We start from the raw sequence: 27,907 nt of genomic DNA, 5'->3' as shown, positions 1-27,907 counted from the left end.
TGCTTTGCCAGTGAGATGAAGACTCACTTATTATTTGATAAGCAACACCAGAGGGCAGTGATTCTAGTTGTAAATTATTTGTCTTTGAGCTTTAATAAAGGTTCCCCAAAAAGAAAATGTTTTAAGAGCATTTTCTGCTTCACGTGGGAAGGTTCTCCCCATGCCAGTTCAAGCATAAAGAAATGAAATCTCCCTTTCCAGCCTGATATACTGAAGTTCACACCAGCAATGCAAATAAAACACAAATAGATACAGGGTGGATGCCTGGTGGCATTTACTGTGATGATGTGATGATGTTCTAGGATACTTCCTCAATTTCACTGTGGCCCTTTTCTTCAGCATTGTCAGATGCTTTTTTCTTTAGGGATAAATTATGCTTTAAATATTCCCACGAATCTGCTGTACTCACATAACATTTTAATGTATTAATATTTAATGCAATGCCTTTTAATGTATTTTTTCCATACAGTCCTTTTGGGGGGAGGATAACTATTTTGCTCTTAAAGAAACCTAGGGGAATTATTGTGCAAATCTGAATATGACTTTGAGTGATAGTGGAAAGGAACTGCAGTTTATACAGTTTCTAGGGTGTTCTTTTCCTGTCCCATTATAGTTATGCTCCCCCCTTTCCCTCCACGGGGTGAGGAGTAAGGGTGTCACAACCCAGAAGCAATAAGAATGCTAGGTATCATCTCTTCAACCTCGGAATGGTTAACTTTTACATGTTTAATTGTTCTGCAGGTACTAACAGCATCTCTTTTTCCAAGTCAGGAAATTTTAGTCATTCCTTTATTCATTCATTTATTCAGCAAATCCCTATTGAAAGCCAACTGCATGTGAGACATTGCTAAATGCAAAGGCATGAGCCTTTAAAAAGATGGGAAAGAATGGAGCTCTTATATTCTAGTGGCAGGGGGTGGGAGCTGATTAAATCAATACAACAAATCAATAGTGATAAATGCATTGAAGAAAATACAACAGAGTGATGAGGTGAGTTTTTTTTAGATTGGTGGATAAGGTAAGTCTTTTTTAAGCTGCAACTTGAAAAATAAGAAGGAACTAGGCATGTAAAGATCTGGGGAAAGAGCAAATGCAAAATCCTGGAGGTGGGAACAAGCCTGCTGTGTTCAAGACGGCCATTGTGGCTGGAGCAGAGTGGCTCAGGGAAGAAGTGGGAAATGAGCTCAGCAAGATAGCCAGGGCCACATGGTACAGGACCTTGTAGGTCACAGTAAAGACTCTGGATTTTATTCTGAGAGAGATGAAGCCTTCAGAGGGTTCTGATCAGAGGAGTGCTGTGATCTGGTTATCTTTTGAAAAGATAATCCATCCTGGCTGCTGGTGGAGTGTGTATTTTAGAGGTAGGAGGACAAGAGTGGAAGCTCAGAGGAGGGGCATTGTTTAGGAAGTGTATTGGTTACTTATCGCTGCGTAACAAATTACCCCAACATCTAGCAACCGAAATGACAATCTAAATTTATTATCTCACGTAGTATCTGTGGGTCAGGAATTCAGAAGTGGTTTAATTGGGTGGCTCTGGGTTCAGAGTATCTCATGAGGTTGCAGTCAAGATATTGGCCTGGACTGTAGCCCTTGAAAGGCCTCACCGGGCCTGCAGAACCCACTCATAAGATGGCTCACTCACATTATTGTTGTCAGGAGTCTCAGTTTCTTGCCACATGGACGTCTCCATAGGGCTCCTTGAGTGTTTGCATAACATGACAGCTGACTTTCCCTAGAGGGAAGTGATCCAAGAGAGAGCAAGGTGGAAGCAACAATGCTTTTTTACGACCTAGCCTTGGAAGAGATACATTGCCATTTCTGCAATTTCCTGTTTTGTTACACAGGTTAATCCTATGTGGTTGTGAATATCGGGAGGCAGGAATTACTGGGTGCCGTATTGGAGGCTGGGTTTCATCGGAGTTGTCTGGTGGGAGATAATGGTAGGAAAGCAAGAATTGCCCAGCAAAACTACACTCTAAAAAGATATATGCATCTGGTAACACATCTGAATAGAGATTTTCCTCTGTCATTGGCTTCTTGGTGGCCTGCTGTTCACAGATAAGTCCACAGAACCCCAAAATCCTCCAATTATAACCCATGGTTAGACTCTGAGGTGTTTTAGCCACATTGCAAACTAACAATTTACTTGGCTCAATTTGACAGATCTTCTGTGATTATGATAAGTGACAGAATGGTACAAACTATGTTTCTCGATAATTTAAATGACATCCCAATCTCTCGAGACGGGAGGGAAGATGAATACACTTCTATTACATTCATATTTCATATAACACCTATTTTGCTCCTAAATTGCCGGCTGGCTTGGTTGTTGGAACAGGCTTAATTTATCTCTTGCCGAGCCATGCTCAATAAACTGTCATTCGTGTAGTTACTTAATGGGAACGTGCTTTAAGAACAAGTAAATCAGCAAGGTACCCCTGGCCCTCCAACATCCTCCGTCAGCTTAGCTGTGGAAGCGCAGGCAGATGGCTGTCTTGCAGCAATCACAGCAGAATCCTCTGTCAGAGGGGAGAATTAATTTAACAGAGTGTAGGTGGAAATCGCTCTACTTAATTAGGGGAGTCGTCTGTAGCTTTAAATTCGTTTCTCGGGCGGTTATTTCTTAACTTTCTTTTGTTTTAGTCACATGAAAGAAACCAAACCCTAGTCATTGAAGAAGCAGTCTTTAGAAAGAAAGAAAAAGTTTCAGGAGCAATTACTGTGGCTGGTTGACCAGGGAAGACTCGTGACCTTCACATGATGCCAAAATGGGTAGCTTTGGTGGCAGAGACTAAACTGAATGCTGTTATTCTCTTGATTGTCATATTTTAAGAATAGTTGCCAGGTTTGGCCAAATGGCACTTTTCCCATCTCCGACTCAAACATAGAGAACAAATTTACTTTTTTTTTTTCAAGTGTGTTCTGTCACAGTTTTGAAGGAATGGTTTTTACTTTTTGAATTCAAACCAGTGGAGGGGTGAAGAGTGTAGATCTTAAATTAAAAAAAAAAAAAAGAAAGAAAGCCACGAGCAGGAGTGAGCCATTGGCACAGAACCAGACACTGTCGTTCCTGAGGTCATTTTGAGCAAAGTCATATCCTTCGGCCGTGAGCCTCTCATATATTCCCCCACGGTGGCGCAGCTTCCGCACACCAGAAAATCAATGTGTTTATGTTGTGCTTTAGTGCCGGCGAGCGACGAAGAGGAAGGAGCCGTCCTCTTTGACAGCTCTGGCAAGGCGGCTGCTGATCCCTTTGACACGTCTTCTGGGTCTGTGCAGCTCATCGGAATAAAACCCACAGCCCTCCCCGTGGTGCACCCCACCTCGGACAGGAGCCAGGAGCCGGTCGTACTCAACGGCGAGGTGAGCACCTGAGGACCAGAGCAGGAGAGAGCGGGTACAGCCAGGCCTCCGTGGATGCGGACTAAGGAGTAGCACCTGGGGGTCCTGGGTGCAGGTTGCATCCAGGTGTACGGGGCTCTGGGGGTCATTTTTATCTCTGCATGCGTGGGCCTCAGCAGAACTAATCAGGACACAAGTCACCCCAAACCAGTTTGCTGAGTGATGTTTTCAGAGCATTTTCTACCTTCATTAGAAAGCCCAAAGGGGACTTTTTAAAAACTGTAGTTGTGAAGAGAAACATCAGAAATCCTGCTTCCCCAGCACGTCACCCACACAGCCTGCTGTCTTTCTTGATACTAAACTGGTCAGGATGGCACGTCTGTTGCAGTGGTGGTGAGAGGCACTTGAATTGATAGGGGACCGGAGGAGATCCAGACCGGGATATGGCCCACTATCTAGGCTTTGAAATGACTTTTACTCCTTTGAGCAAGCTTGAGACAACCCTTTGCCTGCTTCCAGGAGGATATCGATGGATATCATGATGTTAACCAATTTTCCTAAGTCTGAAAAAAATGATTAATGTACACGAGAATAATGATTCCACCAAAGAAAAACAGATAGATGGATGGGTGGGTGGGTGGATGGATGGATGGATGGAGATAGATAGATAGATTGATAGAGGCAGTTTAGGGGAGAGCAAGAGAGTAAATTGGGTAAAAATTATCTGCCATTTCTCCATCTCCCGCAGCAGAATGGTCAGTGGGCTGAAGACGTTTATGGTCCTTTAAGGCCATGCATGTGGAACCTGCATGTGAATACATTACACATGTATGCACGCACACACGTACTTTCATATATTTTTCTCTGTTGTTAAGCTGTCAGGTTGGTTTTTCACTTCATTAGTTTATACCCAGCTATGGTTACCTGCATCAGGAGGGAGATTGCCTAAGCTTTGAAGTCTCTTTACCCTCACACCCGGAGGACAATGCGACAGCCCCATGCAGCTGTGTATTGTAAGCGCACTTAGCGGTTTGTCTGCGTCCCCCATCGAGGCCACGTATAAAAGCCTGTTACAGACCTGATTCAGGAAGCTCCTCTGGTTTTCTGGACAGAAAGACCGAACTGCCCGGAGGTGTGATGAGTTGAGGTTCATCAACTTTAAAAATAGTTTAACTGGGAATTCCCTGGTGGTCCAGTGGTTAAGACTCAGTGCTTTCACTGACGTGGGCCCAGGTTTGATCCCTGGTCGGGGAACTAAGATCCCACAGGCCGCGCGGCATGGCCAAAAATAAATAAATAAAACTAAAAAGAACTTAACTGGTTGTGGACTTATAGAGCACTTCTATTCCAACCTCATTCTTTTTAGACAAAGCAACTGAAGCCAGAGGGCTCAGGTGGCTTGCTCAAAGTTGCACTGCAGGTTATTGCGACAGCATGATGCTCAGGCCCCCTGGCTCCCTGTCCAGTGCTCGCTCCTTCCCTCTCTTTGACTTCCTGTGGCCCATTAGTGAAAAAAAGCATTGTGCTTGAAAGAGTATGGACTCTCCAGCCATGCTGCAAGAATGTGAATCCCACCTCTTCTACTTACTATCTTTGTGACCTTAGGCAGGTTAATTTATCTGTGCCTCAGTATCTCCATCTGTACAATGGGACTGTTGTGAGGATCAAATGAGTTAATACATGTAAAGCACTTAGAACAGTGCCTAGCCTACAAGTACGTTATTATTACTGTCATCATCATCATTAGTCAGCTAATGAGCAAGGATTCACTGATCGTGTACTTTATGCCCTTTGGCCCTATAATGTGGGAACCTGTATATCTTCTTAAAGCCAATCACAGCCAGTGAATCTTTCCTTATACACAGTTCTGCCACTGGACATGCAAGCCCAGTGATTAGAGGCCTCTGAGGTTATCACTAACGCACTGGTAACTGCTCTTCATTAAGACCCTCTGCCCAGTATGGGCCCAGGTGATGGCTGCCATGCCTGGATCTTTTCATTCCCAGCTTAGCCATGTGAATGTCCTGGGGACAGGTTCCAGATCTCGGCTAAATCTAACTTACCACTCCCTTTTTCTGCCAGGCCCATCGCCCTGTCACAGGAGAACAGATGAGCATTTTCCCTGTCCAGAAGTGGATGCATGTTACACTTTGGTAGCTGAAGGAATAGACCTTGCTGACGTTTGGATTGGAAAGGAGCCCTGAACTGTTCTCTGTAATTTACTGCCTTGTGGCATTTGAGGCAGACTGTCTTATAATTTTCCTCTTTCTCCTCTTACGGGCAGCTTGTATAAGTGAAGAAAGTACAGCCTCAAAGCCATAAATTTTCCTTTTATGAATTATAGGTAATTCTTTTAAATATTATTTTAAAGAAAACATAATAACAGCAAAGTTCAGAAAGTAAGAAAGATCACTGTAACTTCACTACCCTAATACATCCTCTGTTTTCATTTTTTCCACCTTCACGCTTTTGATCAAGCTCATGATATTTTAGAATCTCATCATAGACAGACAACTTTATATCTTGTATCTTAAGCACTTGCTGTGTTGCTGTTGTCTTTCTGACGATCATTGTGAATGACCTGATTGAGTAGGTGCACCGTTGATTGGGAAACTACTCTCCCATTGTTCAAACCAGGTATTTTTGGTTTTAGTTTTCATGCATGACTTTTAAAAAGTTTTTATTTTGAAAATAATTTTAGATTTACAAAAGAGTTGCTGTAGTAGGACAGAGAATTCCTTTACCCAGCTAGTTTTTCACCTGCTACCCCTACTGTTAACATATTCTGTAACCATAGAATAATGATCCAACCCAAGAACATAACATTGGTACAATACTATTGACTAATGTGCAGATCTCATTTGAATTTCACCGGTTTTCCCGCTCATGTCCTTCTCCTGTTCTGGAATCCAGTCCAGGATCCCACATGGCATTTAGTTGTCTTCTGAGTCTCCTCCAGTTTGGGACAGTTTCCTTCTTTGTGACCATTTTGTCTTTCATGACCGTTACTCTTTTGAAGCCAGTTACCATGTAGAATGTCCCTCAATTTGGATTTGTCTGATGTTTTCTTATGACTGGATTGAGGTTATGAAGTTTTGGCATAACTATGGGAATGTTGTGGCCTTTCGTGGGCATTGCATCAGGAAGTACTTGATACTGATATGTCTGATTACTGGTGACGTTAACTTTCATCTCTGACTTTGAACTTCTCTTGGAACGTTGTTTCAGGAGAGATTCCAGAAATGGATTCCTGGCTCAGAGAATGTCATGCTACCTTCTTCTCTTTACTGGTTTTCTCAGTGGCAGGCAGAATGAGGGAACAATTAAAGATTTGTGAGATGCTACCAACCTAAAGCTATCATCAGGGCCCAGGTTGGGGAGATCTTTGCAAGAGTTAGAAAAAATATGTCCCTCAGTCTGTTTCTTCAAATGCTGTAAAAATTAAGCATCTAAGATGCAGCCTCGCGTTAGTGAACCTTGGGCTTCGTACGTTGGTTGATACATATCTTACCACTGGATGAATTCATTGCTAGGATAACCTAGCAGCGTGGAGTGTCAGGACTGGAGTCTCTGCTTGCACGTTGAACCACATCCTGGGCATTTGGGAGTTTATCTTAGAGGATGGGCTATAGTTACTCAGGCTCATGACTCCGGAGCTAGCTGCACGGATCCTCGAATGGGCTTTGATAAAACACCACACTCTCACCACAACTTGTTGGCCAGACACAGCTAGTGCTATATCTAATCCTCAAAGCCCCCAGGTGTTGGTTTACATTGTTACAGGCTGCTTCTTGCAACTGGCTTGCCCCTTCCTCTTTCCCTCCTGAAACAGGAACCAGAAAGGATGCAACCAGAGTAACTCTCATGGGCAAGAGGAAGGAACAGGGACATTCTAAGACTTCAGTGCAGCCTGTGGCCTGTCTGCCTTCCTTTGTTCATCTTGCCCCTGCCCCAGCACACCCACTCCCACAGTGCTGCACCCATGCTGCTCAGCCCAAAGCCCCCTCACTGCCCCACTCCACCCACGTCTGCTCACCTTAGTGCTCTGTGCTCCCAAAGCTACTCATTCCCCTTCCCCTTCTCTCTGTCAAGCTCCCTCTCCCTTACTCTTAGATGTAAAGGAACCCCAAACAACCCACATTAGCGATAATAACATTTTAAAGTCATTCTCAGTGATGGTCACGTTGCAAGCATGCCATGCATGTGAACTCATGCAAATCCTCACAACAGCCCTACGAGGGCAGTAGTATTATCTGCCTCTTCACCTAACGAATCTGAGGCACAGAGAAGTTAAGTAATGTGCCCAGGGTCACGTAGCTAGGGAACGACAGAGCTGGGATTTAAACCAGGCAGTTGATCTGGTCCCCAGAACCTACACCCTTAGCCACAGCTTTATGCTGCTCCATCATTAAGATGCAAATGACTGAAAGCAACGGTATTATCCTCCCAAGTGTGTTTGCATATTAACCTACTGAGCTCTGGTGAACATTTCATGAAGAGTTGGGAATGAGTGAGAGACAGAGATTGACTTTAAAAGGAGATTCTTCCCCTGTGTTACTTGCAAGTAAGTTTGGCTCAAGTGGGGACCCTGCTCCTATGCTTACCTGTGACAGTGGGGGGAACTGGGGGAAAGAGGGGAGCAATTCCCTCAGCAGAAGGGAGTACTGCCGGCCTTCGTTTTTGGAGTCTTGATGTTCTAGCAGATTTTAAGTTAATTATCCAAATAGAAGAGCCTTAAGAAGAAAAAGAGCTTAATCTAAAGTATCGTCAGCAGCATGGGCAGTGAGTCAGGGACTGGCCAGAAGCCCAGCATCCCAGGCTGTGGGTCCTTGCTACCTGGGGGACTTTCAAGTCCAGGAGGGACACAAAGGGAGTAAGACAACTGTACCCCTCCCTCCCTCTGTGCCCCGTTGGCATTGGCTGCAACAGTGAGGAAGCTCCTGTGCCACGTCCCGGGGGCCTCAAGTTTCTGACCCCAAGACCATTGGACCTTATGCCTTCTCGAACCCCCTAATCCTTTCTTCAAACATACTGTTTTGTAGCAGTCTAATATAGAACGCGAACAGGAGCATGGAGGGCTGCTCTGTTGGTTGGGGACCAGACCCCACAGCTTAGCTGTCTTCTTTTTTTTTTTTTTTGCGGTACGCGGGCCTCTCACTGTTGTGGCCTCTCCCGTTGCGGAGCACAGGCTCCGGACGTACAGGCTCAGCAGCCATGGCTTACGGGCCCAGCCGCTCCACGGCATGTGGGATCTTCCCGGACCGGGGCACGAACCCGTGTCCCCTGCAGCAGCAGGCGGACTCTCAACCACTGCACCACCAGGGAAGCCCATTAGCTGTCTTCTTTCTGCCTCCACACTTTCCTGGCTCCTGAGGACTCTCCTGGAGCTCTGGGGCAACAGTTCTTAACCCAGGTCCCTGGACTTGCTGAAGCTATTGGCTTTTGGAGGGCAAGACTCCTAATTCTCATAAGATTCTCAGCCGACCTTCCAAAATGACACAAATCCATGGAATATAATTTGAAAACCAATGCTCAGTGCCAGAGGTTTCTCACCCAGGTGCTGGACCAGAGTCAGCTCTGGGACTTTTTTCAAACTACAGATGCCCAGGCCCCACTCTTGAAGATTCGGATTCAGTAGGTCTGGGATAGAGTCTGGGCCTATGGATTTTTTGCCAGCTCTGTATCCAGCGCCAGTGCACTGCCAGATGACCATTGCCTTGCACATCTTCCCAATGGAAAGACCCAACTCTGGCAAGCCCACACCAACCTCAGCCCTCAGCCATGCTTGGGGTGGAATCTACCAGTCCAGGGGCTTAGACTTTGGACCTTCTGTACTTCCTCGTCTTCTCATCCTGAGAGGCAGTGTACATGGTAGCTAACTGTGCAGACTCAGAGCTCTGACATGGGCTGTCCAAGGTCAAACCCTGACCCCACCACTGATTATCTGTGGGGACTGTGAGAAAGCTCCTTAATCTCATCTGTATAAGGGGGAATGAAATAACCTGCCTATGGGTTGTCATGAAGGTTAAGAAGACTTCACTTCACACACATTAAGTCACTCCAGTGATTGTACATCACAGACTCTATAAGGGGAGCTCTTACTTAGTTTGCTAGGGGTCCCAACTCTGCACTTTACTAAATCAGCCGTTTGGGGGCCTCAGTTTCCTCATCTGTCAGGTGGAAGTCATCCCCACACTTACCAGACTTTCCATGATTGTCCCTTGAAATTCCAGCTGTGAAAATGCTCTCTACAGTGTACATGATCATACAGATGTAGTCAAGTCCGATTACCAGCAGCACTAACGGTTCTCCATATTGTTCAGTGTCAGGCAGATTTCACCATTCAGCTCTGTTTGTGGGAGTAACATCCTCATCATTTGTTACGTATTTAGCAAAGTCATCTGCTTGTATCTTTGACAGGTGAGCAGGAACTGGTTGGCAATAGAGACCATGCAAGGCTTCTTTCAAGAAAGCTATAGGTTGACAAGAATAAGCTCTCAAGTGCAGGTCGATAGAGTGGGGAGACCTTGGGAGCAGGGTGTCTGCTCCCCTTTCCCACCCCATTCATCTCAACTCTACTCCTTCAGGAACTGGCTGTCTTATCCAGCTGGACACCAGCCAGACCGCCAGGGGAGGCCACTGGGCTGCTCAGGGCTGGAGCTAGAGTCGGAACCCCAAGTCTAGCTGGGTTGCCAAGTCCAAGTCTTCCACACAGGGGAACCAAAAGGGTTTAGGCAGGACTAAGGCCCACACCACAAAGCTAAAAGTGCAGAGTCAGGCCTAGACCCAAGTAGACTCGCATAGATGAGCAAGGACGCCCTGCGGGAAGGTCTCAGGTGACCTAGGCAAGCGCCAGGCTCCACACTGTTTGTGGTCCACTCTTGAGGGCTGGTCTTGGCATGGGACACAGGTGGGTCTGGCTGGCTCAAAGGACCAGAGGTGAAGCCCAGGATGGCTTTTCCAGGAGTTGTGACTGTCTGATGAAGCTTCCTGTCTGTGGGCTGTGCCTGGTCAGGTGTGGGCCTGAGACTGTCTCTCTCCCCAGGTGAACAAAGCCCTGAAGCAGAAGTCAGACATCGAGCATTATCGGAACAAGCTGCGCCTCAAAGCCAAGAGGAAGGGGTACTACGACTTCCCTCCGGTGGAGGCGGGCAAGGCTCAGATGGAAAGAAAAAAGATGTATGAAAAAGCCCCAAAGGAAATCGAGCACGTTTTGGATCCAGACCCAGAAATGTGTGCCCCGTTCACTGAGGCTAAAAACAGGTGCAGTCCCTAAGGGATTCTCTGAAGGTCGCTGTACCATTAGTGGGATGAGGGCAGGGTGTGCCTCGGGCAATACAGTCTGGGTCTCTGGATCTGTTTGTTACTTTAGGACTATCGTCTTTGCAGGCTGCTGGTCTGGGCCACACTGGTCTGTACGAACAGGAGTTCCACAGTGAGTCTGGGAGAGAATAAAACTGAAGCCGTTAAAAAAAAATACTTGTGCAAACAACCATAATTGTCCTTTAGCTTAATGATGTTTTCAAACCTGTAGCTGTTTCAGAGCTGGGTTCAGATACAGTTATCACCCACCTGGTTATGCAACTTCCAGATCAAGGGACAGTGTATTCGTCAATTATTTTAGTGGCTCTTGCATAAGAAAAACAGAACGCATGCCTCACCTTTTCATTCAGCTTCAGTAAGTATTTACCGCACCGCTACTGCAATCTCCATGCCGAGTTCCTCTTTCATTCATAGACTTGTTCATTCACTTGCCATTTATTGTCACCTGCTCTGTATTGGGCACCACGCATGATCCTGGATACTGTCATGGTCACATGTTCATTCATTCAATTCATTCCAACTTTTATGGTGGACAGGACAGCCCAATCACTGCTCTTGTGGAACTTAAGGTCTGATGGGAGAGAAAGATCACCACCCCAAAAGTTCATTGCTCACAAGTGCAATGGGTGTTTGAAATGTGAGCTGCTGTGACAGTGGAAAAGGTGGGCCTGGCCTAGCAAGAGACGGGTAGGCCTGGTGGTTGGAATTGGCATCTCTCCAAGCTTTGCGGCTAATTCAGCAGGGAGTGGCCTCACCTGCTGGGAAAAGGGGTAGAGGTCAGCAAAGCTAGATAGGCCCGCCTTTCTTCTTTGCCTTCCCTCTGAGGCATTTCCCCAAAAGCATTTTCATGATTTGAGAACATCTCTTTCAAATACTCCTTGGCAGTGGCCCCTTGACTTTGAGCTGCCAGTGCTCCAACCCATCCTGTAGCCTTGGCAGACGTACCCTCTTCAGAGGTCCCCGGGGAGGACAGGATGGTTCCTGGCCTGAGCGAGTATTTATTCAAAGCCAAAATGACTATGTGGCAGGCTTAGATGGAAGCCATAAAATCAAGCTGCTATATTTTATGAATGGAATCACCATAATTTATTTTTAATAATGAAAGGGGAGAACTCTAAGCCAGTGCTTCATTTATCAGGCTTCTCATTAGGCTTGGTGGGGATACCAAGCTGTTGATCTAAAATCATACTGTGATGGGATCACAATGTGTGTGTCACCAAGTTGATAACTGTAGGAAAACAAGAGAAGAACATATGTAGATGTTATTGGGAGGCTGGGGCTTCTTTACCTTTCACTTTATACTTTGGGGCTTTTTACTTCAGGGGTCTTTTATAGACGAGGGCGGGGAGTTTTTTTGCTGGGTTTCCTGCTGATACTTGGGAAATGAATCAAAAGCCCTGTACAAGGAAGAGGAACTGAGTTTGGAAATTTTTGAGAAATGAAACTTTCTGTTAAGGTATTTTATAAGGAGAATGAGCAAAACTTTTTTCTGGAGAGGTGCGTCTCCACTGCCTAACAAAAGGTCAGGCCAGATTCTTAAGGCCCTTTGATGGCCTGCTGATGCTGGAATGATAAAGGTAATTTTTAGGAAATGTCTGTTGAAGAAATGATTTAATTAAAATGTTTGACCAGTTAAGGGAAAAATAGAGATAACAACAAATCAGGTGAGGTGGGGGGTAGGAAAGGAGATGGGGTCAGCAAGAGACTGGGACGAGAAGAGAAAGATTAATAGAGAAAAGGAGAGAAACAGAGGCTCAGTAAGCTCTTGGGTGCTATTCTTTTTTTTTTTAAGTTTTTAAAAAAAATTAATTTTTAATTTATTTTTGGCTGCGTTGGGTCTTCGTTGCTGCGTGTGGGCTTCCTCTACTTGTGGTGAGCGGGGGCTACTCTTCGTTGCGGTGCACGGGCTTCTCATTGCGGTGGCTTCTCTTGTTGTGGAGCACGGGCTCTAGGTGCATGGGCTTCAGTAGTTGTGGCCCACGGGCTCAGTAGTTGTGGCTCATGGGCTCTAGAATGCAGCGTCCGTAGTTGTGGCACACGGGCTTAGTTGCTCTGCAGCATGTGGGATCTTCCCGGACCAGGGCTCAAACATGTGTCACCTGCGTTGGCAGGTGGGTTCTTAACCACTGTGCCACCACGGAAGCCCCTTGGGTGCTATTTTTGTCACACCCCACTGTTGACTCCAGGCACTGTCCACTGCTACCTGCTGTGTGTGTTACCTGTTATCACAGGTTGTGTTACCTGTTATCACAGGTTAGACTTGTTAATTACTGTTCACAGTTCAACTTGTTAGAGGTTCTGCTCTCAGTGACCTAGCCCCTGCAAGGCACAAGTAAGGGACTCATTCTCTAGGCCAGAGGTAGCATCAATAACCAGAATCTTACCCTGAGACCTAAATAAATCAAAGACAAAGTTTAGATTCCAAATGATGACTCATCCTGATACCCTTTAAAAGAGTTTTCACAGGGCTTCCCTGCTGGCGCAGTGGTTGAGAGTCCGCCTGCCAATGTAGGGGACATGGGTTTGTGCCCCGGTCCGGGAAGATCCCACATGCCGCGGAGCGGCTGGGCCCATGAGCCGTGGCCGCTGAGCCTGCGTGTCCGGAGACTGTGCTCCGCAACAGGAGAGGACACAACAGTGAGAGGCCCCAACAGTGAGAGGCCCATGTACCGCAAAAAAAAAAAAAAAAAGTTTTCACAGCTTTTTTTTAAAAGTCAGAGTACACCCCCCTTTTTATTTTATAAACTCTTTCCCAGAGACACAGAGTATGTAATATAACTGAGGCAGGTGCTGTCAGAGGCCCCCTACATATCCCCTCAGCCCCCCTATAGGCCAGCAGCATCCTTCATCTGTGACTCTGACGTGAGCCCCCGACCAGAAGTGTCAGGTAGTTAATGTGCTCTGGAGCAGCTGTAGTCACTGACAGATGGGAACTGATGGATAAAGACCCCTGGCAGAAGAACTATACACTGTTGTAATAACCACGTTGTCTGGTTTCTATGTTTGATGACTTGACATCTGGGACCTTGCCCCTGGAGAAACTGCCCCTCCCAGGGCTGGCTAGACTTTTCTTAGGGATAGTAAGTCTCACGTGCAAGTGCACTTGTTAGACACAAACCAAACAAGCTGGAGCCCAGACTCCAGCTGCCTCTTGCACACAGGGCTTTTGCAATCTGAGCCCCCAGCGTCCCTGCCCGAATCACCCTGGCCAGGTACCAGACAAACAGGGACAGCTCCCATGTCCCAGAGTCTGCCAGAATCTTTCAAGTGAGCCAGTCCTAAGCCTGCTTACCCTGCCTTGCCAGTTCTTTCCCATGAAAGCCACAATAAAGGCTCTTGCCCACATTTTCCCCACACTCCCACTGCCTTGTGACTGACCTTTGTGCTTTCCATGTGGCCCTCCATAGTGTGGCATGCCCTTTCCTCTTGAGATCTGTGAGTATACGAGCTATCTTTTCAATGGCAGTCATCCCCTGATCTGTTGGTTTTACCATACCTGAATAATAATGAAACCTACATTTTATTTTATTTTATTATTTTTTTTTTTTTTTTGCGGTACGCGGGCCTCTCACTGTTGTGGCCTCTCCCGTTGCGGAGCACAGGCTCCGGACACGCAGGCTCAGCGGCCATGGCTCACGGGCCCAGCCGCTCCGCGACATGTGGGATCTTCCCGGACCGGGGCACGAACCCGTGTCCCCTGCATCGGCAGGCGGACTCTCAACCACTGCACCACCAGGGAAGCCCGAAACCTACATTTTAAAACATCTGTCTCTCACACTCCTCTAGTGAGTTTGAGCCCCAGATGCCCAAAACACTGATCTGCTCTGGATCATATCCTTTATTGGCTTCCTTTCCTTCCCTCTCTCATTTTCCCACTTCCCAACTTGTGCTTCCTGGAACCCTCTCCCAAACAAACCACTTCTACTTCTACTCAGATCATCACAGAGCTTGCTTCTGGGGGAACCCAACCTAAGGCAATAACCTATAAAGACAGAGTTTTTCTGATAGAAGCAGGGCGTCCTCCTCCTTCTCAATGGCTCTAGTCCATCTTTATGGAACCCTAGGGTTCTGTAGAACACAGTTTGGAAACTACATTCTTAAACTATAGTGGTTAATCCCAGGGTCCAAAAAAATCCAAATAATATTTATCATTATCCTCCCAGCAGTATTTTCAAAGGTTAAAAAGCTTATATCTCAAGTTTGCAAGTTTCAAAATTTGTTAACTTTTAAAGTATAGCAAAAATACCAATAGGAAATGAATATACCTAAGGGAACTCTTATTTGATTAAAATAAGTAATTTCTCTACCTGAAAGCCTAATTTATCTCGAAGTAGTTGCTTGCACATCAGGCACACATTGGTGATCTGGTCAATTGAGATCCATGTCAAACAGCAGTCTTTAAACTGTATATAAAAGAACCTTGTCTTTGACGGAAAAGGAGATTGGGGTGTATGCCAGTGTCTAAGGACTCACCCCCATTCATGGTTCTTGAAAGGGCTTAAACAATCTCACTATTGTATTTCTAATACTTCCAAAATAAACTACTTAAATGACAATTGCTAATCCTAGTATTTACTCCTCCATCACCTTTATTAGTAATTGGCAATCTCAGGACAGTTGTAAAGTCTGCTTCTTCCAAAAATGATTTGTAATTAAGTCAAGGGTGAGAATTCTTTGGGATCTGCCTTAACGTGTGAATCACTGAGAACAGATTCTGTTTCACGAGGCTGTGCTTCTTTCCTAAAGGAAGCCTCTCATTGCAGATAACTACAGGGCACGTTTGATAACACTAGGTGGTGAGCTCCTATATTAGTCAGGATTCTTTTGGATGTAAATGATGGAAAACCAACACAAACTGGTTAAATAAAAGGGGAATTTACCATTGAACAGGCCAAAGCTTCAGGAGTGGCTAGATCTAAGAGGTCATAGAATGTCTTCCATGTTTACCTTGCTGTTTCTTCACTCTTTGCTGGCCGGTTTTCAGGCAGGCTTTTACCTCAGAGTGGCAGACTGGTTACCAACAACTTAGACTTAGTCTCATTTGACTAACTCAAGTGCCCACCCTCTGACCAGCTCTTATGGCCATGGGGTTGTGATGCTATGACTGTCCAGCCTGAGTCACATGTCTATCCCTGGAGGAAAGCTGGCCCCCAAAGAACATCCTAGTGCTCTTACCTAAAGATGGTTGTCCTGCATGCCAGGGAAGCAAAGACCACAGAGGCTCTCTGAACAGGTATAAGCTCCTCATGGTGAGGGAGTCGGTCTAATAGTGTGTTTTATTCCCTAGACTAATTGCGAGGGTAGTGTCTTGCCTTGGGAGTTCTAATGTCTGTTCTAGACTAACAGTGTGTGAGTGTCATGCTGTGACAAACTGGGTGTGGGATCATGAAAAGGTATCTATATGTCCCAGGTTTCTTCCATAGTCACTGGGAATAAATAATGCAACCTCTTTTCCTTCAACCAACGAATGGATAGAATCTTAGAACCGAGACACAAAATAGGTGGTGTTTGGGGAGTTCTCTGAAGGCAGATGCTCTGAAATGCAAGTTATTTACAGAGAGAAACTTACTGTTGGATGAGAGGGAAGTAGCCAGTGATTTTATCCCACCTTTGTGTGATGAACCCTGCAGGATCATGTGAAAGTCCCTGCTACTGAGAATTGACTCTTGTGCAAGAAGAAAAGCACAGCCACAGCCCTCACTATGTTACTGTTTCTTTCCCCCTCCTCAAAAAACTCCTCTAATGACAAGTGGAAACAAGACAGTGATGATGCATTTCCTAGTGGGATCTGAGTGGAGCCTCTGAACATGCTACTCCCTGGGCCTGAAATGCTCTATGCCTAGATTGGCATGTGGCTGGCTCTGTTAAGGTGTCTGTCAAAATGTCACCTCTCCAGAGAGGTCTTTCCTGACCATCCTATCTAAAGTCATCCCTCATCCTATCGCCATCTGTCACATCACCTCGTTTTTCTTCCTAGCCCTTATTTCTCTTGGAAATTATCATGCGAATTGTCTGTCTCCCTTATTAGAATGTAAGCTCAGGAGAGTGGGGCCATGTCTGTCCTGCTCACTGTGAATCTTCATCATCTTCCACAGTGCCTGGTACATAGTAGCCACTCAGTAAATACTGAATGATGAATGGATGGATGGATGGGCCCCAAATTGCCTTTTGGTTTATAGCTCCTTAGCCCAGAAGGGAATCCACTGTGGTAAAGGTAGAAAAGAAAATCTATCAACACTTGTGTTTGAGAAGCTCATTAGCCACAGCGTTTGTTAACGCATCATGGAACCCTGCATGTGAAATCAGAAAGATGAAAAGGAATAGGAGGCTGCCAAGTCAACAAAGCTAACAAAAGCAAGTTTGTTCTTCCAGCATTAGCTGTCCTAGAGGGTCAAGGGAGAGTCCCTGGCCTTGCCATCAGCAGAATTTTAGATGAGGTTGCAGTGTTGCAATTGATTATAGTTACCTAGTTTCCATACAAAAGAGCATTTACAATTCAGCCAAATGGTTATAGCATCTGGAAGAAAATTCTTTATTCTACTCTTTCTACAGCCCCTGATGGCCAGGGAACAAATACCATCAATTCTGAGATTCGTGAAGCAAATCCAAACCCTTCATTGGTTGCCTGTAGTTTGGATCAGTGGAGAATTCCATCTGTCAGGGCATTTGCTGCATCATAACAGTTGTTGAATTTTCTTCAGGCAACAGATGAAGAACTCTGTCTACCGGAGTCGGCAATCTCTGAACAGCCCGAGTCCGGGGGAGACGGAGATGGACCTTCTGGTGACTCGGGAGCGACCTCGGCGTGGAATCCGTAACAGCGGATACGATGTAAGTCTCTGGTGGGCCGAGCTGAATACAGCTTTGCTTTGTCCTGAATGCAGAGGGGAGAGAGCATCCTATAATGTTTCAGTTTACTGCATATTAGTGGAATTTTAAAATGCACTAAAATGGTTTCTGTTTTATTATTTATTACCTGTTTTGCAAAGTAAGACTAATTGGAATGTGTCAGAGTAACAAATTATTGCTCAAAGGAGCTCAGTGTCTAAATTCAACCATTATATGAATAGTACATTATTGATCTTAAACTCAACAGCAATTCTAAATGCGCTTAATTTTTTTTCCCTTTGTCCTTACAAACTCAGTAGGAACTATGGCTGTGGGTTAGAATTCATTTGAACATAGGCTTCTTTTAATCCATAGCACCGTTGAGAAGTTGGATTTGTTCCTGATTTCATAACTCCTCAATATGCCATGGAAACAATGAGATTTCCAACAGAGCGATTTGGTGATTACATATGATGAAGCACATGCTTATGTGCAAGGATGCTCCAGGCTGTAAAAATGCTTCTAATCCCATCAAACGTCCCCAGATGATGACTTACAATGTGGTGCCTCCTCTCACGTTGTTTACATCCCGTCACATGTAGTTGGATTTCTACACCCTCAGGACTGGTCATTGTTTGCCACAAAAACTTAAAGTGGGATTTTTTAATGGTCCAATTAAAAGCAGAGATATTATACCTAATTTGAACTCTAATTACCTTCCTTACATTTAAACTTGATATTTGTGTTGGTGATGATACCCTTATCTTTTATTTCTCTTTCCTTTTTTATAGAAAACAGTTTGATGGTTTAGTTTTGTAAAATTCCAGATGCTTTGGGAAAATCTTTTTTTCTCCTCCAGATTAAATTATTCAATGTTAAATTTTCTCCCCATACAAATATTTCTTACACTAAACTTGATCATCAATTTGATAATCAGCCTGTGGTTAAAAATAGGGCATTTGAAATTTCCAATTAATCTCTCCCTACTAACAGTGAGTATTCTTCCTGGATGCTTGTAGTTTGGGGAACTTCTTCTTCTGCTCGGGACTATTCTGCTGAGGTATGATAGGATTCTTAATTTATTTCAAGATTTGTATTAATAGATTTCTTGTGAGGTTCTAGACACAGACATTTTTACAGTTTGAGGAAATAGGCCAGAGGTTTCCCTATTAGTCTTGAAAAGAGAACACTGCAGGGTTTTTTTTTACCACTTTGCCAGGACTTGCAGTACTCAACTAATACTCCTGGAATGTTGTGTAGAACAGTAGGAGAGGGACGATTTTTTAAAGGCGGTTGCTCACCTCTCACAAACATGTATAAATATTCCAATTACAGATTACTTTAGGGGAAGCACACTTCATTTCAATAGATATTTTAAAATATACAATTCTTTGAAAAGTGTGTGTGATCACAAAAACATAAGCAAATATGTTTCCTTTAGAGAAGATGATCACCTAGGGAACAATTTTAGGAATTTAGACTGTTGATGCTGAGAATGAAATTGTTTCTTGTATCTCCTCCTGAGCCTTTTAATCCCATGAGAAGTATTTGCTATCATGTCCTGACTGCGCACACGAGACCAGGCCCTATTCTAGTCTTTTTACGGGTATAATCTCATTGAATTGGCAGTCACCAGTCAGGTAGGTACTCTCATCATGTCCGTTGTACAGATGGGAAACCAAGGCTCCAAGCAGTTACATAATAAGTTTACCCGACTCCAGAGCCCATCCCCTTAACCACCACAATACGACCTGCATGTGCCCTCACAACACTGTATATCTGTCTTCTCATAACGTAATATATGCCCAGTATTTCTGATCTCTATAAGATGTCAGGTCTCAACAAAATTCTTGCATGGATAACCCACACAAGCCAAAACTGGACCAGCAGATAAAGTAAAAAATAAGAGTCTTAGTTTTAAACAATGCATGCATTCGTTTTCTGAATCTTGATGTTCCAAAAGTCCTGAATCACTCCTGGCAAAAGAATCCATTAGCTCAGCAGTGAACAGGTCATTCAGTTGGAAACACGTCATGCTTCCTACTGGGTCTGGGGATCTTGAAGCCAGGCCAACATTTGCAAGTCATTTCTGCCAGATTAGGAAACACCAGAGGGACCAGCTCCTTTTTTTTTTTTCTTTTGAATTTTATTTTATTTATTTTTAATACAGCAGGTTCTTATTAGTTATCCATTTTATACATGTTAGTGTATATGTGTCGATCCCAATCTCCCAATTCATCACACGACCACCACCACCCCCTGCCACATTCTCCCCTTGGTGTCCATACGTTTCTTTTCTACATCTATGTCTCTATTTCTGCCCTGCACACCGGTTCATCTGTACTATTTTTCTAGGTTCCACATATATGTGTTAATATACGATATTTGTTTTTCTCTTTCTGACTTACTTCACTCTGTATGACAGTCTCTAGATCCATCCACGTCTCTACAAATGACCCAATTTCGTTCCTTTTTATGGCTGAGTAATATTCCATTGTATATATGTACCACATCTTCTTTATCCATTCGTCTGTCGATGGGCATTTAGGTTGCTTCCATGACCTGGCTATTGTAAATAGTGCTGCAATGAACATTGGGGTGCATGTGTCTTTTTGAATTATGGTTTTCTCAGGGTATATGCCCAGTAGTGGGATTGCTGGGTCACCTGGTAATTCTAGTTTTAGTTTTTTAAGGAACCTCCATACTGTTCTCCATAGTGGCTGTATCAATTTACATTCCCACCAACAGTGCAAGAGGGTTCCCTTTTCTCCACACCCTCTCCAGCATTTGTTGTTTGTAGATTTTCTGATGATGCCCATTCTAACTGGTGTGAGATGATGCCTCATTGTGGTTTTGATTTGCATTTCTCTAATAATTAGTGATGTTGAACAGCTTTTCATGTGTTTCTTGGCCATCTGTATGTCTTCTTTGGAGAAATCTCTGTTTAGGTCTTCTGCCCATTTTTGGATTCGGTTGTTTGTTCTTTAATATTGAGCTGCATGAGCTATTTATATATTTGGAGGTTAATCCTTTGTCCTTTGATTCATTTGCAAATACTTTCTTCCATTCTGAGGGTTGTCTTTTCATCTTGTTCATAGTTTCCTTTGCTGTGCAAAAGCTTTTAAGTTTCATTAGGTCCCATTTGTTTATTTTTGTTTTTATTTCCATTACTCTAGGAAGTGGATCAAAAAAGATCTTGCTGTGATTTATGTCAAACACTGTTCTTCCTATATTTTCCTCTAAGAGTCTTATAGTGTCTGGCCTTATATTTAGGTCTTTAATCCATTTTGAGTTCATTTTTGTGTATGGTGTTAGGGAGTGTTCTAATTTCATTCTTTTACATGTAGCTGTCCAGTTTTCCCAGCACCAATTATTGAAGAGACTGTCTTTTCTCCATTGTATATCCTTGCCTCTTTTGTCATAGATTAGTTGACCATAGGTGTGTGGGTTTATCTCTGGGCTTTCTATCTTGTTCCATTGATCTATATTTCTGTTTTTGTGCCAGTACCATATTGTCTTGATTACTGTAGCTTTGTAGTATAGTCTGAAGTCAGGGAGTCTGATTCCTCCAGCTCGGTTTTTTTCCCTCAAGACTGCTTTGGCTATTCAGGGTCTTTTGTGTCTCCATACAAATTTTAAGATTTTTTTTGTTCTAGTTCTGTAAAAAATGCCATTGGTAATTTGTTAGGGATTGCATTGAATCTGTAGATTGCTTTGGGAGTATAGTCATTCTCACAATATTGATGCTTCCAATCCAAGAACATGGTATATCCCCCCATCTGTTTGTATCATCTTTAATTTGTTTCATCAGTGTCTTATAGTTTTCTGCATACAGTTCTTTTGTCTCCCTAGGTGGGTTTATTCCTAGGTATTTTATTCTTTTTGTTGCAGTGGTAAATGGGAGTGTTTGCTTAATTTCTCTTTCAGATTTTTCATTATTAGTGTAAAGGAATGCAGGAGATTTCTGTGCATTCATTTTGTGTCCTGCAACTTTACCAAATTCATTGATTAGCTCTAGTAGTTTTCTGGTGGCATCATTAGGATTCTCTTTGTATAGTATCATGTCATCTGCAAACAGTGACAGCTTTACTTCTTTTCCGATTTGGATTCCTTTTAAATAAATTTATTTGTTTATTTATTTGACTGTGTTGGGTCTTTGTTTTTGTGCGAGGGTTTTCTCTAGTTGCGGCGAGTGGGGACCACTCTTCATCACGGTGCACGGGCCTCTCACTGTCGCGGCTTCTCTCATTGCGGAGCACAGGCTCCAGACGCGCAGGCTCAGTAGGTGTGGCTCACGGGCCCACTTGCTCTGTGGCATGTGGGATCTTCCCAGACCAGGGCTCGAACCCGTGTCCCCTGAATTGGCAGGCAGATTCTCAACCACTGTGCCACCAGGGAAGCCCTGGATTCCTTTTATTTCTTTTTCTTCTCTGATTGCTGTGGCTAGGACTTCCAAAACCATGTTGAATAATAGTGGCAAGAGTGGGCATCTTTGTCTTGTTCCTGATCTTAGAGGAAATGCTTTCAGCTTTTCACCATTGAGAATGATGTTTGCTGTGGGTTTGTCGTATATGGCCTTTATTATGTTGAGGTAGGTTCCCTCTATGCCCAACTTTCTGGAGAGTTTTTATCATAAATGGGTGTTAAATTTTGTCAAAAGCTTTTCTGCATGTATTGAGATGATCATATGGTTTCTATTCTTCAGTTTGTTAATATGGTGTATCACTTTGATTGATTTGCGTATATTGAAGAATCCTTGCATCTCTGGGATAAATCCCACTTGGTCATGGTGTATGATCCTTTTAATGTGTTATTGGATTCTGTTTGCTAGTATTTTGTTGAGGATTTTTGCATCTATATTCAGCAGTGATATTGGTCTGTAATTTTCTTTTTTTGTAGTATCTTTGTCTGGTTTTGGTATCAGGGTGATGGTGGCCTCATAGAATAAGTTTGGGAGTGTTCCTTCCTCCACAATTTTTTGAAAGAGTTTGAGAAGGATGGGTGTTAGCTCTTCTCTAAATGTTTGATAGAATTCACCTGTGAAGCCATCTGGTCCTGGGCTTTTGTTTGTTGGAAGATTTTTAATCACAGTTTCAGTTTCATTACTTGTGATGGGGCTGTTCATATTTTCTATTTCTTCCTGGTTCAGTTTTGGAAGGTTATACCTTTCTAACAATTTGTCCATTTTTTCCAGGTTGTCCATTTTGTTGCCATTCAGTTGCTTGTAGTAGTCTCTTAGGATGCTTTGTATTTCTGCGGTGTCTGTTGTAACTTCTCCTTTTTCATTTCTAAGTTTATTGATTTGAGTCCTCTCCCTCCTTTTCTTGATGAGTCTGGCTAATGGTTTATCAATTTTGTTTATCTTCTCACAGAACCAGGTTTTAGTTGTATTGATCTTTGCTATTGTTTTCTTTGTTACTATTTCATTTATTTCTCCTCTGATCTTTATGATTTCTTTCCTTCTACTAACTTTGGGTTTTGTTTGTTCTTCTTTCTCTTGTTCCTTTAAGTGTAAGCTTAGATTGTTTATTTGAGATTTTTGTTGTTTCTTGAGGTAGGCTTGTATTGCTCTAAACTTCCTTCTCAGAACTGCTTTTGCTGCATCCCATAGGTTTTGGATTGTTGTGTTTTCATTGTAATTTTTCTCTAGGTATTTTTTATTTCCTCTTTGATTTCTTCAGTGATCTCTTGGTTATTTGGTAACGTATTGTTTAGCCTCCACGTGTTTGTGTTTTTACGTTTTCTTCCCTGTAATTGATTTCTAATCACATAGCGTCGTGGTCAGAAAAGATGCTTGATATGATTTCAATTTTCTTAAATTTTCTGAGGCTTAATTTGTGACCCAAGATGTGATCTATCCTGTAGAAGGTTCCGTGTGCACTTGAGAAGAAAGTGTAATCTGCTGTTTTTGGATGGAATGTCCTATAAATATCAATTAAATCTATCTGGTCTGTTGTGTCATTTAAAGCTTGTGTTTCCTTATTAATTTTCTGTTTGGATGATCTGTCTTTGGTGTAAGTGAGGTGTTAACGTCCCCCACTATTATTGTGTTACTGTCAATTTCCTCTTTTATAGCTGCTAGCAGTTGCCTTATGTATTGAGGTGCTCCTATGTTGTGTGCATATATATTTATAATTGTTATATCTTCTTCTTGGATTGATCCCTTGATAATTATGTAGTGTCCTTCCTTGTCTCTTGTAACATTCTTTATTTTAAAGTCTATTTTATCTGATATGAGTATTGCTACTCCAGCTTTCTTTTGATTTCCATTTGCATGGAATTCTTTTTCCATCCCCTCACTTTCAGTCTGTATGTGTCCGTAGGTCTGAGGTGGGTCTCTTGTAGACAGCATATATATGGGTTTTGTTTTTGTGTGCATTCAGCAAGCCTGTGTCTTTTGGTTGGAACATTTAATCCATTCACATTTGAGGTAATTATCGATATGTATGTTCCTATTACCATTTTCTTAATTGTTATGGGTTTGTTTTTGTAGGTCCTTTTCTTCTCTTGTGTTTCCCACTTAGAGAAGTTCCTTTAGCATTTGTTGTAGAGCTGGCTTGGTGTTGCTGAATTCTCTTAGCTTTTGCTTGTCTGTAAAGCTTTTGATTTCTGTGTCGAATCTGAATGAGATCCTTGCCGGCTAGAGTAATCTTGGTTGTACATTCTTTCCTTTCATCACTTTAAATATACCATGCCACTCCCTTCTGGCTTGTAGAGTTTCTGCTGAGAAATCAACTGTTAACCTTATGGGAGTTCCCTTGTATGTTATTTGCCATTTTTCCTTTGTTGCTTTCAATAATTTTTGTCTTTAATTTTTGTCAATTTGATTACTATGTGTCTTGTCGTGTTTCTCCTTGGGTTTATCCTGCCTGGTTCTCTCTGCACTTCCTGGACTTGAGTGGCTATTTCCTTTCCCATGTTAGGGAAGATTTCGACTATAATCTCTTCAAATATTTTCTCGGGTCCTTTCTCTCTCTCTTCTCCTTCTGGGACCCCTATAATGCAAATGTTGTTGCATTTAATGTTGTCCCAGAGGTCTCTTAGGCTGTCTTCATTTCTTTTCATTCTTTTTTCTTTATTCTGTTCTGTGGCAGTGAATTCCACCATTCTGTCTTCCAGGTCACTTATCCCTTCTTCTGCCTCAGTTATTCTGCTGTTGATTCCTTCTAGTGTATTTTTCATTTGTTATTGTATTTTTCATTTCAGTTATTGTATTGTTCATCTCTGTTTGTTTGTTCTTTAATTTTTCTAGGTCTCTGTTAAACATTTCTTGCATCTTCTCGATCTTTGCCTCCATTCTTTTTCTGAGGTCCTGTATCATCTTCACTATCATTATTCTGAATTCTTTTTCTGAAAGGTTGCCTGTCTCCACTTCATTTAGTTGTTTTTCTGGGGTTTTATCTTGTTCCTTCATCTGATACATAGCCCTCTGCCTTTTCATGTTGTCTCTCTTTCTGTGAATGTGGTTTTTGTTCCACAGGCTGCAGGATTGTAGTTCATCTTGCTTCGGCTGTCTTCCCTCTGATGGATGAGGCTATCTAAGAGGTTTGTCAGGACCAGCTCCTTGACATGGTAGAAACAAAAGCACCAGGAGGTTGATTTAAGTGTGAACTTTTCAAAGGTTGCCTGCTTTAGAGTCCCAAAGGAAACACCTGCATGTAAAAATAAATGAATAAATAAACAAATAAGCCAACAAACACTCTTCATGGGAAAATCTTAGTCCCAGGACTGATGGCAGCCTGGATTGTTTCAGAATTTTTCACTGAACAGGAAGAGTGAGGGCCTACGGAAGAGAGACTCTTAGCTCCAAGGGGTTTGGGAATCCCTGTGTTTTGCAGCAAGAATTCTCAACCACTTTGCCACCCTAACAGCTAAGGGATGCCACACACTCCTGGCATTTACTGGGGCTCACTTGGATAGTAATTTTCAGAAGGAGGTACCCCTTTTAGAAGAAGGCATGATTTTAGAAGGATGTCCAAAACTGACCCGTCCTAACAAGGACAGATCATAGCTTTAAAGTAACTTTGAAATTAATTCCTCCAAGTGCAGAAAGTGAGTAGAAAAGATAATGTCAGCCTAATATTTCAAAACAAAAATAACTATTTGAAATTTTTTTTAAATGTTATTTTCCAAATGAAAGTCATACAGAAAATAATGAAGCAGTGGGGAAAGGAAAAGAAAATGCCCCAAATGTGATTTCTCAGGCAGAATAAAGACCCAACTGTTTTTTCCTACATCAGCCAAATTGTTAACCCCTGTATGTGGATGATGAATCAGTCTTTGCTTCCAAAGGGCAAGTAATAATCAAATCATTCCCCAGAAATAGAAACGCACTTCCTCAACCTTGATTTGCATTTGGACTTCAAAAACCTATGACAGGAATAGGGTCAGCTATGTGCCTTGGCCACGAGAGCGTCTCTGAAACAATGGTTTGAATTATAATGTTGAAAATGAGTGCTGACCTCCCAGGAGTAGAGAGCTTTACAAGCATTTCCCTTAGTTTCTCTCCAGCACCGTGTCTGGAATTCCACACCCTGGCGGTGCTCAGACCTTAACAAACATGTGGGCAGTGAGTGAAAATGTTAAGAAGGATGATTGATCCATTGATGCGTCTCAGTAGAGGTGATGTCGAAGGCTCTGATGTAGCCATCACCAGCACTATTACAACCTTGGGGGAAATGTTTTGATATGTTAGCGGAAACCAGATGATTTTACAACTGAAGAGTTTGTAAACCTACAAAGAGGGGCGCTACAGCAGGCAAGGTTCAGCTGCAGAAAACAGAAAACATCAAGCCTTTTTTTTTTTTTTCTTTGCGGTACACGGGCCTCTCGCTGTCGTGGCCTCTCCCATTGCGGAGCACAGGCTCCGGACGCACAGGCTCCGCGGCCATGGCTCACGGGCCCAGTCGCTCCGCGGCATGTGGGATCTTCCCGGACCGGGCACGACCCCGTGTCCCCTGCATCGGCAGGAGGACTCACATTGAGCCATTTTAAACAGACAAAAAGGGACTATAAGGAATTAGGTGCTCCCACAATTATCAGAGGGCTGGAGGAGTGTTCCAGGAAAGACTGAGAACAAAACCGCAGGGCTGGCCCTGCAGAGGGGCCACTGCTTGTGCCCCAAGCAACAAGGTGAGGGAAGTGGGCTGCCCTGGAACTGCTGACCAGCAGAAAGATGGGCCCTGCCTCATTCCCTTGGTCCAAACCACACACTAGTGCATTTAATTGACAGAACCTAAGTCTCAATCACAGCCAGTTCCTCCTGGAGGGCCCCAAGTGCATGTTAGCTGTTAGCCTTCGAGCTACAGGAAAGTGTGTAAAAAAGAGGTTGCCAAGGCCTGGTCCAACATTCCTACCGTGGCACGGGGTAAAAGCAAGATAGAGAATTACCAGGCAGAGCAATATTTGGGAAGCATTTGGGGGAACTGGTGGAGGAAAGCATAGCAAAGAGGAAGATGGAAACACCGCTCAGAGCTCAGTACCCACCCAGGCTGCAGGCTGGGTGCACTGTATTGTGTGTGATGGGCTGTTTATCTTGCTGGCGTCTCTCGGCTGACAATGAAGACAGTTTCCTTTGTTCCAGGTGAACAGTGGTTACTGGAAGGAGGCCAAGGGATTGGAACAGTTGTTTTGATGGTTTCCATTTTCAGGGAGATGAAATATGATCTGGAAGGCCCCTGACTGCCTGAGATAGCATACAGCACGTCTGGGGCCTTCTCAGTAAACTTGTAAATCCTATTATTAATGGGAGTCTCTCCTGCTCACCTCTCCCCTCCCTCCCCCAGCGTCTTATGGCTTTGACATGATAGTTAGAGACCAAGGCAAAGCACAAGGATGCCCTGGCACTGCCTGATGTGCCCAGTTAAGTTACAACCAACTTTTGCTTTCATTGGGAAGCAGATGGTTGGATTTGGGGGTTTTGTCCTTTACCAGAAGCAACCTGCCATTGCCCTCTGAACTAGGTGCCCTGTGTTGGCCCTGACCCCAACACCATCACCTCCTAAGCATCCCACGTAGAACTGCCTTACAGATGTCTCCCATCTCAGCCTTTCATTTCTTTCTCCTGCCTCTGCCAGCTAGTTTAAGCTGCTAATAAGCCTGGCTTGGTATATTATCTCAAGTTAACTTATCGTACATTATGTTTTAACAGGGGCCTTTAATCCCAGGGAAGTATCTGATAATGGGAGAGCAGGCTCCCTGGTTGAGGCTGAGGCAGAGGTGGAGGTGTTTGGTGGTGCAGTGAGCCTTTTGGTGTCGTCCAGACCCCAGCGGGCTGGTGGCTGCCCACGGAAATGCTTGTTAATCCCACAAAGATGGAGGCCTCTTGGCAGGTGGAGAGCAGGAAGTAGATTCTTGTTTGCAGATTTTGGGGGTGGAAGGCCAGGTTTCAGGACCGCCTAGTGACCCCACT

At 43.7% G+C, this 27,907-nt stretch overlaps 1 protein-coding gene across 1 annotated transcript in view; it reads left to right on the top strand.

Moving 5' to 3' along the window:
• KIAA1549L (KIAA1549 like) overlaps positions 1-27,907 on the top strand; it is a 134,177-nt gene that overhangs the window by 60,077 nt on the left and 46,193 nt on the right. Inside the window, exons 13-15 of the mRNA XM_027115069.1 lie at positions 3,188-3,366; positions 10,391-10,608; positions 17,370-17,499. Coding sequence (XP_026970870.1) covers positions 3,188-3,366; positions 10,391-10,608; positions 17,370-17,499 — 527 coding nt within the window. The remainder of the gene's footprint in view (positions 1-3,187; positions 3,367-10,390; positions 10,609-17,369; positions 17,500-27,907) is intronic.

The sequence above is a fragment of the Aethalodelphis obliquidens genome, unplaced genomic scaffold, assembly GCF_003676395.1.
Source record: "Aethalodelphis obliquidens isolate GAN/ISIS:26980383/991018 unplaced genomic scaffold, ASM367639v1 scaffold14, whole genome shotgun sequence".
NCBI classification, from domain to species: domain Eukaryota; kingdom Metazoa; phylum Chordata; class Mammalia; order Artiodactyla; family Delphinidae; genus Aethalodelphis; species Aethalodelphis obliquidens.
Note: the sequence above shows the minus strand (reverse complement) of the source record. Positions and strands in the feature narration are given on the sequence as shown.